We start from the raw sequence: 16,594 nt of genomic DNA, 5'->3' as shown, positions 1-16,594 counted from the left end.
CAAATTTAATATAGTTAACAAAACAAATTATATTTTATTTATTTAATAAATATTAAATAAGAATGTATTTACAGAATATATTATTAAAAATAACATAAATATTTGTACATAACAACATTATTATAGTTCTAATATTCCATCCTGGTCCAATTCCGATAGATTGTCGGCGGACAACGACACATGAATAGAATCTCCGAGCAAATCAGTTATGTCGTCGTACCTAAACAAATTAAATGATTAGGTATAAACTTATAAATTATAATTAAATATGAGATATTAATGTGAAGATATATATTTATTTTTTAAATAAAGGGATATGGATAATTTATACCTCTTTCAATATTTTACTTCCATGACTAATCTGTTAATAGTGATTAGTGTGTTCAAAACTTCACCCCAACTCTTAATTTTAGATTTTCCGAGCATAATAATTCCTCTTTGTACTTTGTTCCTTCTTACACCAAAGGCTTTAATCTATTCCGCACGAATGATTATTAAGAGTACATAACTAATTTTGTATTTAACAGTGAATGACTTAATCTAATCTACGGGCATTGCACATCCTATTATATATATTTTGTGTTTAATGTACACCATTTTATATATTATTGTATTATTGTATTTATACCTAATTAGTTTTAATTTAATTTTAATTGCAATTCCTTGTTTTTAATTAAGTACCATTGTAACAGTTTAGTACTAATATCCATATAAATAAAAAATTAACTATCATAGTTCATAATTATTATTAACATTGTCGTGATGTAATGATGTAAAAAATTGAATAAATAAGAAGCATGGGGTATGATAATCTTGTTCTTGGAGTCTCATTTTATATTGTACTTCTAAATACCTTTTAAATCAGTGATTATTAAAAAGTTACACATATCTAAAAAAAAAAATGGATCTGTGCCATTATACTTCAAATTTATTTGGATTTTATTTCAAATAAGTGTGTAGGCACCCCCTCCACTGCTCAAAATTTTAATTTAAAAACCTCACAAGGACTTTTTTTACTATAGATAAACTGAAATACCTATTGTTTCTTTAAAATTATCAACCACAGAATATTGTATAAACATTTCAGATATTTGACTTTAGACACCTTTTGCAGTGACCGCAGATATTTAATCTGACATTTCACCAGACAAATTACTCATACTCATACAATAATACATTTTGTCGCGTAGGTACCTTCACTGTACTAATATATATATATTTATATAGGTCCAACACTATCAACCACGAAACGGTTTTAAATGATAAATAGATAAATTTACTGTTACAGGCAGGTGTATTGAAAAATCCAATGAATATTATAATCATAGTAAATTTAAATCGTCAGAGTAGAGTATTTTTTGCCGACATGCCGACTGTATTAATATACTACCTGCACACTTCACACAACATTCGATGGCGGTATACGGATTTTTTGTCGTGTGATAGAAGACAGAACTACAGTTGCCTAGGTACCTATCTACTTCTATATATATATATATACCTTTAGGTATCTATCAAAAGTGTTTTTACAACTAAACTCGAGGGAAATTTCTTTTATAATGGATAATATGATGTGATATGTTGACAGCAGTAGGTATATAGGTACCTAGTGCATTATAATGATAATAATATAAACTAGAGTAAAGTTTTTCATATTTTGCAGCGCTCGGTAGCGGAAGTCGTCCCAGATAGATGGGGGGGGGGGGGCGGGATCCCCGAAAGAAAAAACCATTATTGTGTACAAGGCGTATACAACAGCACACACACATATGGCGTGTAGTGTACGTTATATAGGTATATATTATTTTCCATCTCACTTACTGGTCGTACGACGTGGACGCTTGTCCTTTGGGCACAATGACAAAGTCCGAACGTTTCTGCACGAAGTCTTTGAACGTGATGACTACGTATAAAAATGATAGCCACAACAGCAGGGCACCTGTATGAAAAGCGTTACACAAATTGTAGGTATATTATACATATTTTATTAGAATTTATTTCAAACAAGGAATAGGTTATAGGTACATAGTTTGCCGGCCGTTTCGTATTTGTGTCCCCGTCAATATGACTTTTTTAACTTTTTTTTTCTCTCCAAGATAGACCATATTATACAGAGTATTTGTTTTCTTTACGAGAGAGCCAGACAAAGCTAGTTTTTTTTTAAACTATTTTTAAAAACAAGTTTTAGTTAAATTAGGTTGTAGTAAAAAAAAAATTATCACCACAGCAAACTGAAAAAAAAATGCGTATTAAAAAGTGGGAAAAAACGAGTCGTCGTCGACGGAGACACGAGCAGCGAGACACACCTGTGAATAGTAATAGGTAATCCTATATATTATATAATAATTTACATTATCATTCAATATATTATACGCTGTAGAAAGTTGTACAGACATCTGTAATCCGAGGCGTATTTAGAGGGAGGGAGCTTGAGGCCAGGGCGACACTTTTTTTATAGAATATGTAAAACCATAGACGTACCCATAATATTATTATTAATATTATATTATACGTCTATGCGTACAACTGTATAGCTGTATAGAGAGCCTTTATATATCTAGCTGTATCGTCTGACTTTGCACGGGAAAAAAATGAACCATAATACTATAGATTATACCTGTGGCGCTCGACGAGACATAATAATTTATCAATATTGTCAAGTGGATTGTATCGGGTTAGAGACAAATCCTACCGAGATGGGCAATCCGCCTGCGGAGGATTGGCAACAGCGTTTGGCGTGTTTCGGCTTAAGTAATGTATAATAAATTTATGAGAAATTCGGTTTAGATTGTTGGTAGGTACTAGGTTTGTCTGCCCGCGAGGCCCGAAAATATTATGTAAACAACACGGGCAAGACGTCGAGCGAGTGGTTCCGTAGGAGGTTTTTTAAAAAAAATCACTGCAAAAACCGGGCAAATAGTGCCACTGGTGAAATCCTACTTGATCGCTCAATTTTTTGGAGCCGGTAATTGGGTGTATAAAACTATTCCTTAAAACCTAATGTAGGTGCTCTAAAAAAATAACCGCTGAACGATTGGACAATTAATGATTCTGGAGCCACCCCGTGAAAAAAGTAGGGAAGTTCCAATTTAAACTCGAGAGTAATAAACAAAAAACAATGACATTTTTAAAAGAGAACTTCATTGCCCGTGACAGCCAAATTAATTAATAAGTAGGTACTTGGGTTTTCTTCCATGTAACCAATGACTACCAGAAATAAAGAAAAAAAAATCCAATTTTCGTATTTGAAAGACAAAATTCATGTATCAGTGTATCACTAGGTATAAATATAATTGTAGTACTGTGCTAGTACTTACTACATAGTACTTGTTTCGGCGCATATTAGTTGTCTGTCGAAATCAAAAAGGTCGATAATTTGTATACGAATTATTGCCTCCCGTGCCGACGTTCACTAGAGTTTATCGTAAACGAAAATAATAATTGTCTATGACTCGAAAGTCCCAACGGGTAGGTTATAAAATATGTATACCTAAGTGATTCAACATTTTTATTATTTTAGATAATTTTAGTAGGTGGCCAGGTAGATATGAAGTTCTTTCTAGACTTATAATAAAACCTCGATGTTTAGTACCTATACCTAATAAAATAGAAATATATTTAGGTACTAGGTGGGTACTTGCGTATAAGACGAATGGTTATTATTATTATGTAATATTATAATGTTACTGAACATTTAATTTTTTATAACATTACAACATAAGAATAATATATATTATTATGTATAGGTATGCATACATTTATTTATTTACGTGGTGATGTGATATAGTATATAATGACGTTTAAGATTCACTTCTTAATTGTATATGGGAATTGGGAGGCAAATAGTGTGAAGCATAATATTATTATAAATTACTTGATCATCGAAGGATTAGTAGAAATGCACCGGCGTCAGACTGAGGCTTGAGCCACTCTATATTATATAATATATTATAGGGGTTTAATTTCGAGATAAAAGAAACCTAAGACACTCTCCTGGTCGTGATGAATCTATTGATATACATTTTATTGGTCTAACTATAGGCTAAGCCCCCATAGCCCCCCCCCTAAGATTTGTGCGTTGTGCCTATGTGGTCTAGTTAGTTGAGAAAATTGTTGCTAATAAAACTTAATTTCATACATTTATTTAGAACCCTTATTTCGAAACGAGCTATAATTTTATAAGCATTATAGGAAGACCTACATTTTTACAATCTACATTTAACGTTAATTAATTTATAATTAATCTTTTTGAGTTACATAATAATGATTGCCATATTATTTGGTTGTTGAAATTTAATTAATAATTCATATTTTTTTCTTTGTTAAATCGTTTTTCCTATTATTCAATCGTATTATTATATGGGCACTCTTAGTATGAACAAGATTGTGTTTTATTTTTAAAAATCAAAAACTATTTAGTTTTTTTTTCTTGGGGAGATGATTGTAGGGAATTTTGTAGCGGTCGAATCTCTGTATTACAAAAAACAATATCTACAATATATGATACGTATAAATCGGCGGAAACCGGACATATATGATAATGTATTATTATCATATATTCATATAGAAGAGCGGTACCTGCTATGTTAGAAAGCCATAGACCGTGTGGCCATAAAAAAAACACCAGCGAGAAAACTGTGTACAGCAATGATTTCTTCCAAAGCCTCAACCACAGCACTATTTCCCAAAAGTTGAATATCGGGCTGAATTCGTTTCTATAACATACATAAAAAAATGATGGTCATAAAATATTGCATAAAAGTTTATTTATTTACACAATATATAGCTACATAGGTAGAACGGTGCATAATGTTATACCTTATGTCCTTATATAGGTAGCTATGTAGGCAGTCGCCTAGTTAGGATTAGTTTTTTTATGAAATTAATTAAATTTTATATTTAAATATAATTTTTTTTTTGTTGGGGGGGGGGCATTTTACGTACTGCTCTCCATTGTGCAGTCATCAATCTTCATAATATTAACAACATCAAACATGGTGACATACGAGTATATTTCGTAGAAATCTGAAGCACATAGTAAATAATATATTTTGCATAAAATAGCTCAAGAGGGGGGGGGGTGTATTTTACCATCTAAAACACTCCCTCCCCTGGTTAAGCCACTGTAGTAGGTATGTTAACGTTAAGAGTTTTAACCACTATAGGGAGCGATTACCTAGCGCCAAGGTTGGATTCGGACATTTTGTGCCCAAGGCATATTATACTAATAAGTATACTTACTACCTAGTAATATTCCCACCTTTAAAATATAAATGATAATTAATACATAGGTATACAATAAAAATACATAATTACAAACATTATATATTTATATAATATTATACTATTACATAATAATATACTTATCTATTGACTGTTAGCCAATATTTTTAAGGATGTTGTGTTATACATTTATATTATGACATTTTGTGCCCAAGGCATATTATACTAATAAGTATACCTACTACCTAGTAATATTCCCACCTTTAAAATATAAATGATAATTAATACATAGGTATACAATAAAAATACATAATTACAAACATTATATATTTATATAATATTATACTATTACATAATAATATACTTATCTATTGACTGTTAGCCAATATTTTTAAGGATGTTGTGTTATACATTTATATTATACCATTAGTGATTAGTAATTTATTTTTACTATGTTGAACTAATTTTAGCTAAAAATAAATAATTATATTATATTATACAATAACTTATTATTATAGTATGATTTATCAATTATCATGTATCATATTACTATATAGCTTAATAGCTGTTACTGACTTATAGGTAAGTTATAATATAAGTCAATATTCAACTGTCAATACCGACGTTATAGATAGGTACCTATGAACGGTATAAATAGGTTCATCGTATAAAAACCATACAATTTATCTAAATATTTTGAACATTTCATTCTGTATAGGGGGACGTATAGTTAAACATACCTTATACCATAGGCGTAAATTTGGTTTACGGGGGGTTAGAAATATGAATTAATACGTATTAACAAAATGTATTATATACTTATGACTCATAAGTTATGAGTTATGGGGTTAAGTTAGGAAATACTTGGATGAGGAGGATTCAAGAGTTTTTGCCTTCTCCCAAGTTGCGTAGATATAACATATATACATAATACAGTAATACACTATACTCAATACACATGTAGTGACAAAAAGTTTCAAGTTTCTTCGAATAGTAGGTATATTTTTTTTTTAGTAACAGCAAAATAACTTACTACAATTGCTATTTTTCTTTAAACATCCAATTTCGATAACATCTGCACTTGAAATTTCTATTAAAAATATTGCAAACTTAGATAGCGTATAAAAATACAAGAGTTTTGGTTTAATTCTGCAAATGTCAATAATAAATTTGTTTTGTATTGCATTGGTGCGGCAGGCATCCGCGTAACGACTAACGAACGCAGTAGAACGACGTTCGATGGAAATATTCTATGCATTAACATAATATTATTTAGCTAGGCTCCTCAAATTATTCCCAAGCCCTCCACATTATGTTTACGTTTGACAAATATAATTGTTGATAATTTAATTATATAAATAATTTACCTACTGGGCATTAAAATTACCTAAATAATATATAATTATAGTATGAAAACGATTTGGTATTACTATTATTATTTTAAAATTGGTTTTTATTTTGGCCTATTTTTGAACTTTGGTATTAGTTTTTATATTGATCGGGTCGTAAACAGTAGTGTCATCTAAGAAAATGAAAAAATGTATTTTATAAAAACTACTTCCTTTCAATAGAATTTAAAAAGGTCATCACATTTTTGATTTTTTGCTGTTTTGGAAATAATATGTTTGATTATTATTAATAACTGTAATTTATATAATAGGTTTGTTAATTATTATTGTTTTTTGCACAGGTAATATTGATGAGATGATTATAAAGAAAACAAAAGTATTTAATATTCGATTATAATATTATTTACATCGACGTAGCCATTAATTCACTAGGTAGGTACCTATGTTTATAGGTATTGTAATTTTAGGTATATAATGATTTATGGTTCTCGTACGAATTTGTTTGCCCATTTAAATGTAAGCTTTATTAAAAATAAATTACTCCACCCCCATACGAATTGGACTAAATCACCGTTTATGATTACTTATAAAACTGGTAGCGGTTATTATTTTAAGTTCCGACTGAAATCATACTATACGAGTAAAGAATAAATTATTAGTGCCTGTTCGCTGTTATGCATTAATATATTATTTAGTATAATATTATAGACCAACAGTTGAGAAACTTTAAAAATACACCAATTACCAATGCGGCAACATTCCTGTATCTACAGCATATTAGTAAATATTATTTTAATAACACGTTATTATAATATTGTCGGTGTAGTTGTATGACCTAGGTGAATTGATATCAATATTGCGCCGGACTATGATTTCACGGACCATAATAAAAAAAATAAATCTCTGAAATAGCTGATAATATATGGATAATAATAAATTAATAGATATTATGTACCTATTTTGCCCGCAGCTAAACAGACGGCTATACCTTCCTACTCGATACAAGTTCTTAACTGGTATAGTTAAGTGGTATATACACTTGGGTGCTACCTATTACAATATTATACATTAGTAGGTAGGTACATTACTCCATATTATTTAGTTTCCGTTGTTCGATTGTGTAATTTGTGTGTTCGATTCATTTTCCTAGATGACACTATACGGTCTACGACCCGATCAATAAGTAACAATACAATATTATAATATAGCGTAAAATGATAAAATCTCAGTTTTTTGTTCATGTATTTTTTATGTATTAAAAATAAAAATGCCACCATTCACTAATATATATATATATTAGATTATACGTCATACAATAGTGTGTGGTGTACTAGTGTGTATAAAGTATTATGGTATATCTTTACTCGATCGTAAACGAAGGAAATCGTATAATAACGGATTTTATCTTGTGATGTTTAGACGGAAGTTGCCTTAAAATTAATGAAATATATATTTATTTATTACTGGATAGACGTAGGTATAGTTTACATAAAATATTAGTGTATCTTTTTGTCTTTCATGCTTTTACTTTAAACCTTCAAAATATTTATTAGGCACCTACCTATATATTTAAAATCTTATAATATATTGTTTAATAATGTTAAAATTATGTTTCATTTTATTTAAATTTATATTTACGAAAAATCGTATTTTGTTTAAAAATTACTCGATTGCTGTTCTTACTTCTTGATACGTTCTGACACAATAAAAATAACTTATATTCATAAATTGTTTTAGTATACGGTGCTTTTAAAACTTCTTTTTTCCCACAAAAAAAGGTCAGACATGGGTTTATAAAAATAGTTATTTTCTAGACATTTTTAACATCAAATAAAGGATAAGCTGCATGTTCTTCTAAAACTATTAAACATTTTATGCATAACATAATAATACTGTCTAATATCCATAGGTATAAATGTATAATGTACCCAAAACTGATTTATGTAGGTACCTACCGGCCACCGCATGGAAAAAGTAAACTAAAAACAATGGTACAGTTCAAAATACTTTTTTTATCGAAACACCGTGTCCACACTCCACATATATCGATGGTCTTCACTATTTTAGTGATTGAGCGATTTACCGATTTATTGGTATCCAATTTCGTTAGTCATTGTAGGTACCTACATTTTTATATTTTATGTTTCTAAATTAATCTTGTAGCCATTTGGAGATTTAGACTACGTGATTGAACGATTGACCTTCACATGGGTAAACGATTCATTGAAGAACATCTAAACGCATAATATATTACCTACGCATAGTACTCATCATTACCGTTCGTAATAATATTGTGATGGGCTAGGTATATCTATGACATAGCACCAAACTGCCAAAGTTATTAAAAATACGCAAGTCATTTGCGCCAATGATACAATGAACAAAAATTATAGGGGTATTAATATTTTATTTTATAATATAGATATAAATTAGGTACCTATACTGCTGTAAGAATTAGGTACTATATCAACACACAATAGTAATTAAAATTAACTTATAAGTTAGATATACAATGTGTCCCAAAAGTGCCGTATCACCCTTAGTATCTTCGTGGAAAATCAATATATTTAAATACAGTTTTTTTTGCTGTAATAAGTATAGAAATTCTGATTGAATAGCATAACTGCATAAGATTCGGTTTTCTTCTTCAAAAATTCAAAACTTACCAACAATTTTCTTTAGGCAATTTAATTTTTTAAATTTCCAAGATGGCCTTTTGTTGATATTATTTTTTAAAACAGTTACAAAAAAAAAGAAATTTTAATTTAATAAAAATCGACCAAGTTGGAGCTAATTTATTATTTTGAATTTCTAAGAATAATAGTTATGTAACTTATGTTGCCGTATGCATAGTCAGTTTTGGTGTCACTTAAGACATAGTTAACATGAAATTTTCTTAGGTCTGTGACACATAAATTGACTATGCATACGGCATTAGGAAAATACTTTGATTATATTTTTGGGTCTTATGCTATTGAATCAGAATTTCCATACTCATTACGGAAAAAAAATGGCATTTAAATATATTTATTTTCCACGGAGATATACTAAGGGTGATACGGGACTTTTGGGACATACTGTATATATTATTATATAAACTTAATATATTTAGCTACTGATTAAGATAGTATACGTTTGGAACTTTTGTATGATACGTCTATATTTTACGGAATGAAAAACCCCGGTACCTACGTCATACTTGAGAATTTTGCGCTTTTATACGATCCTATATTTTATTTTTATTCTTATCTCGTTTTGGCAATCAAATCCATCTAATGTCCTGTCCATCAATGTGTTTTAACATTATAACTTATTATTATAGATTATCGCATGAAAAAATCTTAGCTGAAATGTAGGCATTATTATGTAAAATGTACCCAAATACCTACTTAATACGTATGTTTATAATGACTATAGTAATGCACTAATGTATATTCAATCAAATAATTTAACAATTTTTTGATTAATATTAAACTTTATCTAGTCGAAAAAAATGGTTTATTATTGAACGTTGGTAAAATAAATTATATCGTATCTATTTCATAATAATGTAATAACTTACTTTATGCATACATTTAGGAACAACGTGATAGCCCAAGTAATTTCCAAAAAAAACACCAACAATGACATTAGCCTGAAAAACACAAGAAAAAAATGAGTAATTATTTAAATTTTTGGTAGCTTGTTCAAATCAATTAAGTAAACTACTATTAAGTATTATAAAAGATTACGACATTCTAAATTTTAAATAGCAACTTGATAAAACTTCTATTCGAGAAAATCGGAAACGTCGTACTGCATATAATAAATATACTATATTATATGTAGTCTGTAGTCTTTACCACGTATCAAAATATATCTGCATTATAAAATAGTAATATTATAAAAGTGTGAAATATGAATATATATTTATAGGTATGTGTAACTATGAAAACCGCTAAAAGTAGTGTCCTTTCTATATTTCAATCTATTGAAATATGCAAGTTTCCATGAACTTTTAGGAATAAAAAAATGCTCTAAATGTTGAAAACTTACATTGTATATTATTTTGATAACCTATGCTGCATTGCTGCATGTTGTGTAATTATTAATAATATAAGAACAGTAAAATATGATTTAAACATTTTAAAGTGTTGAATTGTAAATAGGTAAATATAGAAACTTTGTATACAATAGGCACATACAGCATGGCTACACATGCTATAGGTATTATACAGACATTAAAAGAAAAATTTACTTTTGGCATACCTATGTATGATAAATATCGGGTTAAAAATAATCTTTAAAATATTGTCTATTGATAACAAAACAATTCTTGAAGATGGTGCATGCGCATTAAATTAATTTTGTATTTTATATAATAATGTATTACCAATTTATTTAAGACTATACCAATGGCGTATTTAGGAATTTGTTATGGGGAGGGTCCAGATAATTTTCAGAAAACAGAGCCGTGGGGGGGCAAAGCCTCCCACACCACCCAATTACTCTTTATTAAATAAATATACCATGGACCCCCCCCCCCCCCCCCCGTAAATACGCCACTGGACTATACGAATATGAATATCACATTTATTAGTTATATTTTGTATAATATTATGTAGGTATACTTATGCATTTAACCTCGGATTTAATACATATATAAATTGACGTAGGTATATGTACTTAAAATGTATTTATTTTTTTAGAATATTATACGTACCTACCTACATTTAAATTTTAAAACTAAAATAACCAAAGTTTGTATAATATATGCACAAAATTATGTTTCTTATAATCTTATTTGAATTCAATAAATAGCCAATAGCCATATAAAAAAATTTGTAACGAAATTATTGTTCTAATCATTGAAAACATATTTTGCTCAGGCTTATTGGCGGAAATCAGGGGGGGGAGCTTGAAGCTTAGCCCACCAAAAGTCCGTCAAGCCTCCTCCTTTTTTAGTTTTGTAGGATCGAAGCGTCCGAAATTAATATTAATAATGTTAGCCCCTCCTGAAATTTTAATTGATTTCCACCTATGCTCAAGCTCCTTAAACACACCAGGTAGGTATTTAATAAAAAAAAAACATTAGTATTATATTGGTATATACTATAACTATAGACTATAGGTTTAATATAAGTGATAAATATATTTTCTACAAGTCACAATTTTTCATTGATTATATACTAAATAGATTGGTTGCTATAGGTAGGTACTTTGTAATTTAATTATAATAAATCTAAACGTAAAAAATAAAAATATATTTTAATTATTCAACTTTACTTTTTTTTATAATTTTTGGGGATGACAAATATTTCACTACAGCACCCTTTTTTTGTTTTAAAACGCATTAACTTTTTTCCCATCTCCATCGCACTGACCTATTTTTTCGTATATACCTACCTATATAAATTCCGTTCTGTTTCTGTCTTTAAGAGGATTAATGGCCCTATACATCAATATATAGTATATAATACCTAAATATAATGAAATGTGACGATATCATATTGATGTGAGAGACCGAACGATGACTCAAACTATCTTAAAATGTATTTAGATATCTGCAATTCTAATATTAATGTTATTTATTTCCTATATAATATAATTGCATGAGCAAGACGACATCAGATAAAATGGTTTATGTTCTAAATGTGAAATATAATATTTTTTATGATGTGTTCAAGAGTAATTATTCAAACCAAAACTGACATTTTACAAAAAATAAAATAAAACGATTTTGTTCTTCATAAATCACTTGAATTAATATTATTTTTACTATGTATTTATTTACTAAAATATTCAGGAAACAAGACACATATTATGTATATATTTGAAATTAATAATCATTTCATAAAATTGAAATATAGAGTTATAGATTCTGATAATCTGATTGATGTTTTCAAGTAATTACAACTATATTAAATACATACCGACCAATATTATACAATTTAATATGTTTGATACTCGGATAGTCATATATAAAAAATTGTTCACATAGCAATATGCAATATTCAAATAGGTATATTAATAATATACCTAATGTGATTTGATTATATTATATTTGATTTTATTAAAATAGTTATATAACTAAATTAAAATAATTTAGAATAATGTGTGTATATAGGTAACGTAAACAATATTAGCTATTAGTTTACCTAGAACCTAGGTAGATAATCAGGTCACGGGTTCTCGATTCTTATTTCTTATTAGTTTTATAAAATAAATCAAATTATATTATATTATAATTATTATTAGTTTAATAATTAATGTTGTTGATTTTTAAAGGTCATACTCAAGAAATGGTTGCTTTCCAATAATTTACTATTTAAAATAAAAATAACGTCTGAGATTAATAACTCGTTTATGCAGTACCTACCTATAGTGTAGGGAGTAGATAATACAGTTTCCGTAATCTCATAAATCTAGTGTATGATAACATGATAGGTACGTAAACGGTAAACGTGTAACTTTTTAAAATTCACGTAGTCTTATTTCATCTCAATGCTCTCATACGACAAACGATGTAGGTAAAATGCATTAACGGAGAAGCCGTTTGAAAGAAGTTGCCCGTCGGTGATTGAAAAATGTTCTATAGACAGCGGATAGACGCAGTTTGAGTGTGTAGAAGGTACTATATACCTATTATTATTAAATTATTATTAATACCAATATTTGTGCCTATGCCCTGTTATTTGCTGTAGTAATATTCCTACAACATCGTTTGTTGTATAATAGTTGTATTTTTTTTTATAGTACCTAGATATAACACATTTTAAATGTCAATATAAAAAAAAAAAACAATAAACCGTTAATATATTTATCACAAAATGACCTTCTGTGTACAGCATTGATGGTTTTTTTAATATATTATGAAAGTCCTATTAGTCAACATACTTGTTCGAAAAATTGTCTAAATATAAACGAAGACCATTAAACGACAACAAAAATAATATTTATGTTGTTCGAACAACAACGGAAAAATGTCAGTAAGGATTAATAACATTCAATTAAAAACATTCAACTGTAAAAAAATTATTCCTTTTTAACATATTTTTTAATAATATAGTATAATAATAAATTGCTTTTTGAATTAAGTATAACATAACGAGTCCAAACATTTTGAAATTTAATAATTATTTGGCCCAGTGTAATAGACGAAGACGTCTTTTCCTCAAAAACTCAAATAATTTCTGATTCTGAGATTTATTCATATTTGTTTTATTTTTAATAAGGCCATTTATTGTAGTAAAAATGATTTGTATATAATATGTTACATTATTTTTCCATTGGTTTCACCATATAATATGTTCAGTTTTAAGATTTATTAAGACATTTATAGGAAGGTCAGTTTAATTTATTTTGCTTCATATAATATTTTTTCGTTGCAATACGCACTAAAATTTACAGGACTTAGTTCTCCAAGGGTTATTATATTTTTAATCTAATATCAAATGTAATTTGCAACTTTAAAATAATACTAACAAGAAAAATAATAAATATTAAATATGTATATACATTATAAATACTATAAGTTATAACGATTTTTTATAGTAAATCAAAAATATTCTTCAAGGCCACTTGTATTAATTGTATATGAATGACTAGTTTGTCTTCCGCATGTTCGGTTTTTTTATTTTGATATTAACTTTTGAAACAATTACAGTTAGTTCTTTAAATATTTCTTAAATTATTGACTATTGGAATTTTTATAAAGAGCTTCTAAGCTTCTTGCTCTAATCTGGCCAAGCTTTGGCATTGTGAAATTTTCCTTAAATTGAATGCGAAAGAAAAAACCAGTTACAACTTCAAAAGCAATAAGCAAAACTACTTGAGCAGTTTTACCATATAAAAATATCAAATTATTTGTATGAACCCTTTTTCATTTGCATTAGACAATAGTCAATTATCAGATACCATACAAATAAATAAAAATACATTTATCAGATAACATGTTATCGATTCTCAAAAGAATTAGGAATTTATAAGTTTTCACGTGAACTTATACAATATTTAAATATAATTTAGGAATAATACAGTCGATGAGGAGGGGCATGTCCCCTTTACCTCCTACATTTGGCTACACCACTGGTTGTGAGTGTAAGTGTATTGTATATAAGCTATATATAGGCACAGTTATAAACTTACATGATGTAAAGTCCAAATTCGTGGTGATGTATCGCGATGTCGACACCTACCCCAAACATGACTGAAAAATTATAAAATATAATATAATAATGAGTGTATCATAATTGTATTGCATTTTAATATCAAATATCTATATTATTTCGTCTATTACAGTACTGCACTATATCATACATTTATATGAAACAAGTATAAGTATGAAAGTTTGATAACGATGCAAATAGTAGCTAGAAGATTTTAGACAAGTAGACGTAACAGGTAGGTAAACTCGACAAACAGTGGAACGATAATTTTATTGCTGAAAAGTCTGTTTCTCGCTAGATTTAAGTGTTTTTGATAATATTATTATTTTTTTTACACAATTTGCTGGTCATAACTTGAAAAAAATTATAATTTGACCATTTTTTTATTGTTTTCATTATATAGGTATTTTTCAAAAATACAAAAACTTCGCGTTGTACTTGTATTACGATACTGAATTGTATAAAAAAAACAAAAAATGTTCAAAAACATCTATAAATTAACCGATAAAATGGCTGTTTAATGAAATAGTGACCTAACCATGTATTTATACGAGAGTACGTGCACTTTACTGCAGAGCTGTGGTGCCTGCCTATACAGGTAGACGTAGGTAGAGGTACAACGAAACAAATCAATGCGGTGCCTTACCAGGGCCTTACGGGCCTGTGCCTTACCGATAGCTGTGAACACGCCGAAAATCCTTATTACGTGGACGAGCTTGCCGAGTATCGACGCGGTTTTCGAATATTTGTACTCGTTCATCTCGGACGGCCTCGTAGAATACATCCCTTCGTCGAGGAGTGCATGTACGCTCACACACACACACGAACACACGACACACTCACTGTATTTTAAGGTATATTATAATAATTCGACGCGATGTACTTTATGGGCCACCGACGACGTTGCAGCTTCTTCCCGCGGTGCTGCCGTATATTGGCGACTACTTGACGACAGCTGCTGAGCTCCCGAGGGACATGGCGTTCATGTCGGTTGGCGGCAGAAACGAGCGACGACGACGCCGACGACACGAGTGACTCTGTATAATAATATTATAACGCTACGCGTGTAGTGTACAGCGATACAGGCGGTATTGCGTACGACGACCGCCGGATCTCGGCCAAGAATAATCGGAAAAAATATTCGCCGACGAAAACTTTGCCGATGAGACGTCTCGTCGTGCCGAATGCGACCATATAGCAACAGCTGCAGTGTAGTTCGCGGGACTCTACAGGACCACTACTACTGGTGCGGCCGCGGGAGGCTAACGTGCGTAACGATGCGTTCTATCGACATTATCGCTCGTATATTGGTAATATTATTATAATAACGATACCATAAAGTCACAACAACACTCGTGAGTATATAATATCATAATATTATATACGCGCGCACAGTCAAACAATAATTATTTGTCTGCCAAACCGACTCACCTTCGGTCGCGCTGACCTTATGGCGGGCGTGCGCGCGTACGCGAGTCGGTGTGTACGAAAATAAAAATGAAAGAAAAAATATAATATATATATATAATCGTCGCGCACTACATATACACACAAGTTCGCCATGGAAGCGGAAGCGGTGTGGTGGCGAATCGTGGCGGGGAAGAGTAAATATAAATCGTAAATAGGATCGTTGTCGTCGTCGTCGTCGTCGTCGACGGGCCGCGGCCGTACGCGTACGGACGTTACGCGCTCGTTTCACTGTGGAAAAAACCTAAAAAAACAGTGGTGGACGATGACGATATCATTATTATAATATTATGTGCGTACGATACATATATTTATAATATTATGCGGGCAACGGCGTGTTCTGCACTGCTTGATATATAATATTTATTACGCCATCGGAATATTATAATGTGAAAATAACAATATTAT

The 16,594-nt window shown here is 29.7% G+C and overlaps 1 protein-coding gene across 1 annotated transcript; it reads right to left on the bottom strand.

Moving 5' to 3' along the window:
• Positions 1 to 9: 9 nt before the first annotated feature.
• LOC100162758 (uncharacterized protein) lies at positions 10 to 16,069 on the bottom strand. The gene is given in 6 exon segments (NM_001246141.2): positions 10 to 220; positions 1,822 to 1,939; positions 4,579 to 4,715; positions 10,135 to 10,206; positions 14,700 to 14,760; positions 15,392 to 16,069. Coding segments are annotated over 6 exon segments (600 nt in total). The 5' UTR covers positions 15,504 to 16,069; the 3' UTR covers positions 10 to 120.
• Between the last annotated feature and the right edge of the window lie 525 nt (positions 16,070 to 16,594).

This window comes from Acyrthosiphon pisum, chromosome A2 (genome assembly GCF_005508785.2).
Source record: "Acyrthosiphon pisum isolate AL4f chromosome A2, pea_aphid_22Mar2018_4r6ur, whole genome shotgun sequence".
NCBI classification, from domain to species: domain Eukaryota; kingdom Metazoa; phylum Arthropoda; class Insecta; order Hemiptera; family Aphididae; genus Acyrthosiphon; species Acyrthosiphon pisum.
The sequence above is the reverse complement of the archived record's forward strand: the minus strand, read 5'-3'. Positions and strand labels throughout refer to the sequence as shown.